This window comes from Cervus elaphus, chromosome X, assembly GCF_910594005.1.
Source record: "Cervus elaphus chromosome X, mCerEla1.1, whole genome shotgun sequence".
Lineage (NCBI taxonomy): Eukaryota > Metazoa > Chordata > Mammalia > Artiodactyla > Cervidae > Cervus > Cervus elaphus.
Genome location: NC_057848.1, coordinates 138,543,056 through 138,546,012, shown reverse-complemented (window position 1 = coordinate 138,546,012; position 2,957 = coordinate 138,543,056). Strand labels below are relative to the sequence as shown.

The 2,957-nt window shown below is 50.3% G+C and overlaps 1 protein-coding gene across 1 annotated transcript; it reads right to left on the bottom strand.

Moving 5' to 3' along the window:
• Window positions 1-217: 217 nt before the first annotated feature.
• LOC122690510 (melanoma-associated antigen 10-like) lies at window positions 218-1,173 on the bottom strand. Its single transcript, XM_043897450.1, has one exon. It carries the CDS (start codon window positions 1,171-1,173, stop codon window positions 247-249), a length of 927 nt encoding a protein of 308 aa, XP_043753385.1. The 3' UTR covers window positions 218-246.
• Window positions 1,174-2,957: the final 1,784 nt, after the last annotated feature.

Genomic DNA, 2,957 nt, shown 5'->3' with positions numbered 1-2,957 from the left:
TCTGAGGAACAGTAACAGATGTGTAAACAATGTCATTCATAAACTTACATTCTTATGCTAATAAATCCTCTTGTTAAAAGAAAAAAAAATTGAAAAATGCCAAAAAGAGGTAAATTTCCAACACAGTGAAATATAAGAATACACAGATGTTATACACTTTTTCCCCCTAATCCCACTCCAGCTTTCCACTGTTTCAAACATTGACATCCCTTTTTAAAGAACAAAGTGCAGAGTCTGCCTCAGTCTTCAGTAAGGGTGGGAGAAATCAGAACTTGCACTGGCCATGGCACTTGTGCCGGCCGTAGCTTCAATTCTGGCTCGGGCTCGCTCTTCTTCATCTCTCAAAGCCTCCTGATACTGAGACGGGAAGCTCTTGGGGTTGGTTCCATGGATCTTAGCCAAAAACTCCAGCAATTTCATCTTGTTGACTTCAGCATGGGCTCTTGGACCCCACAGGAATTCATAGCGAGGGGGATCACTAGTGGGCACCTGCTGGTACTCCAGATACTTTTCCTTCACCAAATCACTGGTGATGAGCCTCCCAGGTTCCCCAAAGATGAAATGCTTCCTCCCAGAATATATATCCATCATATTCAGCACTTTCCAGACTTCCTCCTCAGTGGCGCAGTTCCCCTCCATGAAGATCACTCCCAAGATAATTATCAGGAGGCCAGTCTTGGGCATGCCCTGTTGATCACTCAGCATTCCGTTGTAGGTGAGATCCAGCTTGTTAGCAAGGGTATAGCTATGACTGATGGGATCCACTTCCTTCACATCAAGGCCAAAGACCAGCTCCATGCGCTCAGAGGCACTCCTGAGAATCTCAACGAAGTCATCCTTGTACTCTTTGACAACATTACCAATCATGTCTGCCTTTGTGACCGGCTCTCTCATTTGATACTTTTGCAGCAGGAAACTGATTAGCAATTCCACCTTTTCATCTAGAAGGTCTATGTGCAAGTTCTCAAGGTCTGGCAGGGATTGCAAAGTGCTTGATTGTTCCATCTCTTCTTGGCTACTGGAACCCCTATCTGATTTTTCCATCTCTTCTTGGCTGCTGGAACCCTCAGTTGATCTGTTTAATGAGGTGCCTGTTGTGACAGTGAAAGAGAAGGAGGCACTCTGAGGACATTGGGGAGAACTGAGTGTCCCAGAAATAGAAACGTCCTCCATGGGGCGGGGGAGCAGAGAAGAGGAGGAGAAAGAGGAAGCCTCATTCTCAGCTTGTGTTACCCGTGCACCTGCCAGGCCCTGGGTCTCCCTGTGGGCCTAAAAGTATTGCTCATGTAGGAGGCATTGACTCTCCTTATTATCAGTCATAGGTGGCAGATGACAGGAGTGTCATCAAGAGAGTAGGCTAAGAGGGCCCACAGTTTGAGGGAGAGGGGAGGGGTGTGACTGGTCTCAGCTGGTAAACTTTGCCATCACAGTTCTCATGGAGGCTACCTCCATGGGTCTTCCCCAAGGACAGTGTTCTAGGGGCCTCACAGGACTTCTGTCCTACACCACCTGTTCCATAATAACCTGAAGGAGGAATGGAAAGATTCCTCAGGATTCAGCTGGCCCACTCAAGACTAAAAGCAGGGCAAGGTTGAGGCATGTGGGGTCCCTTGTGTTCAAAGGTGTGTTATCCGCTCAGCCTTCATTAAGGGTCTTCACCTTGACTCAATGCATTGATTGGAACATTTCCTCCTCCTGAACTAAGGCCACCCATCCCCCCTCCTCAGAGTAGGGCAGTTAATTTCCTGAGAACCCTGAGTAGGAAGTCTGAGGATGCCTGAGTGTAATAGATTTATTGACAGCTGCCCAGGTGTAACAACCGGGGTGGGGGTCGGGGGGAGGACGCCGTCTATTCTGGGGTGGGTAGTTCCCTCAGTTCTCACTGAGGGCCCTCACCTTGATCCCTAGAAGACCCTCAGTCACTTCCCCTCTGTTTTCCTGAGGTCAGGCTCCCTTGGGACACGCCTCACCTCCCTATATCACTAAGAGTGAAAGTCAAAGGGCACCTCAGTCTAAAAGGTATTCTGGGGTTTCCTAGGGGTGAGAGCAGGGACTGTGCTCATATGGATCCTGGCCATTTTTGGATGAGTGGTCCCATAATTTCTCAATGAAGAGTCTCACCGGGACACCTACAGAGCCCGGGAATCTTCCCTCTGCTGACCTATGGGCAGGTTTCTACAAGCTTGAGGCTCCCAAAGAGGACTCAGGGGCACCACTTCTATCTCCCTCCGTAGGACTTTCCACTCGCTGACAGCCAGAGTGTGGCTGTTTCTCTTTTCTGAGATGGGTGATACCCTCAGTTCTTAATCACATGTCCTCACCTACACCCCTTGCAGGCCTAGGACTCCGCCCTAGAGCAAAGTCCGCTTTTCGCTGAGACCACCCTCCCCACACCCACCCCCAGAACAAATGAGTGGGTGCCTCATTCGGACAGTTATTCCAGAGCTCTCCAGGCTGGAGGTAGGGGCAGGGCTTTGTGGGGGGCCCTTCCTCTCTGGGTGGACAGCTCCTCAGTCCCTGTTCAGAATCTTTACCTGGACTCTTTGCAGAACCGTAATTTGTCTCTCTTGATTTTTGACCTCTATCCTCAGATGGTGTCGCACCTCTCTCACTTCCAGAGAGGAAGTTAGGGGGCGTGACTTCCGGCCACGCACATGTGGCGTATCCCTGAGCAGACAGAATGAGCGGGGCTACGTGAGACCCCACCCCCACGTGTCTATTCTCACTTAATGTCCTCACCTGGCCTACAGGATGGAGAAGGCAATGGCACCCCACTCCAGTACTCTTGCCTAGAAAATCCCATGGATGGAGGAGCCTGGTGGGCTGCAGTCCATGGGGTCTAGGAGTCGGACACAATTGAGCGACTTCACTTTCACTTTTCACTCTCATGCATTGGAGAAGGAAATGGCAACCCACTCCAGTATTCTTGCCTGGAGAATCCCAAGGCCAGAGGAGCC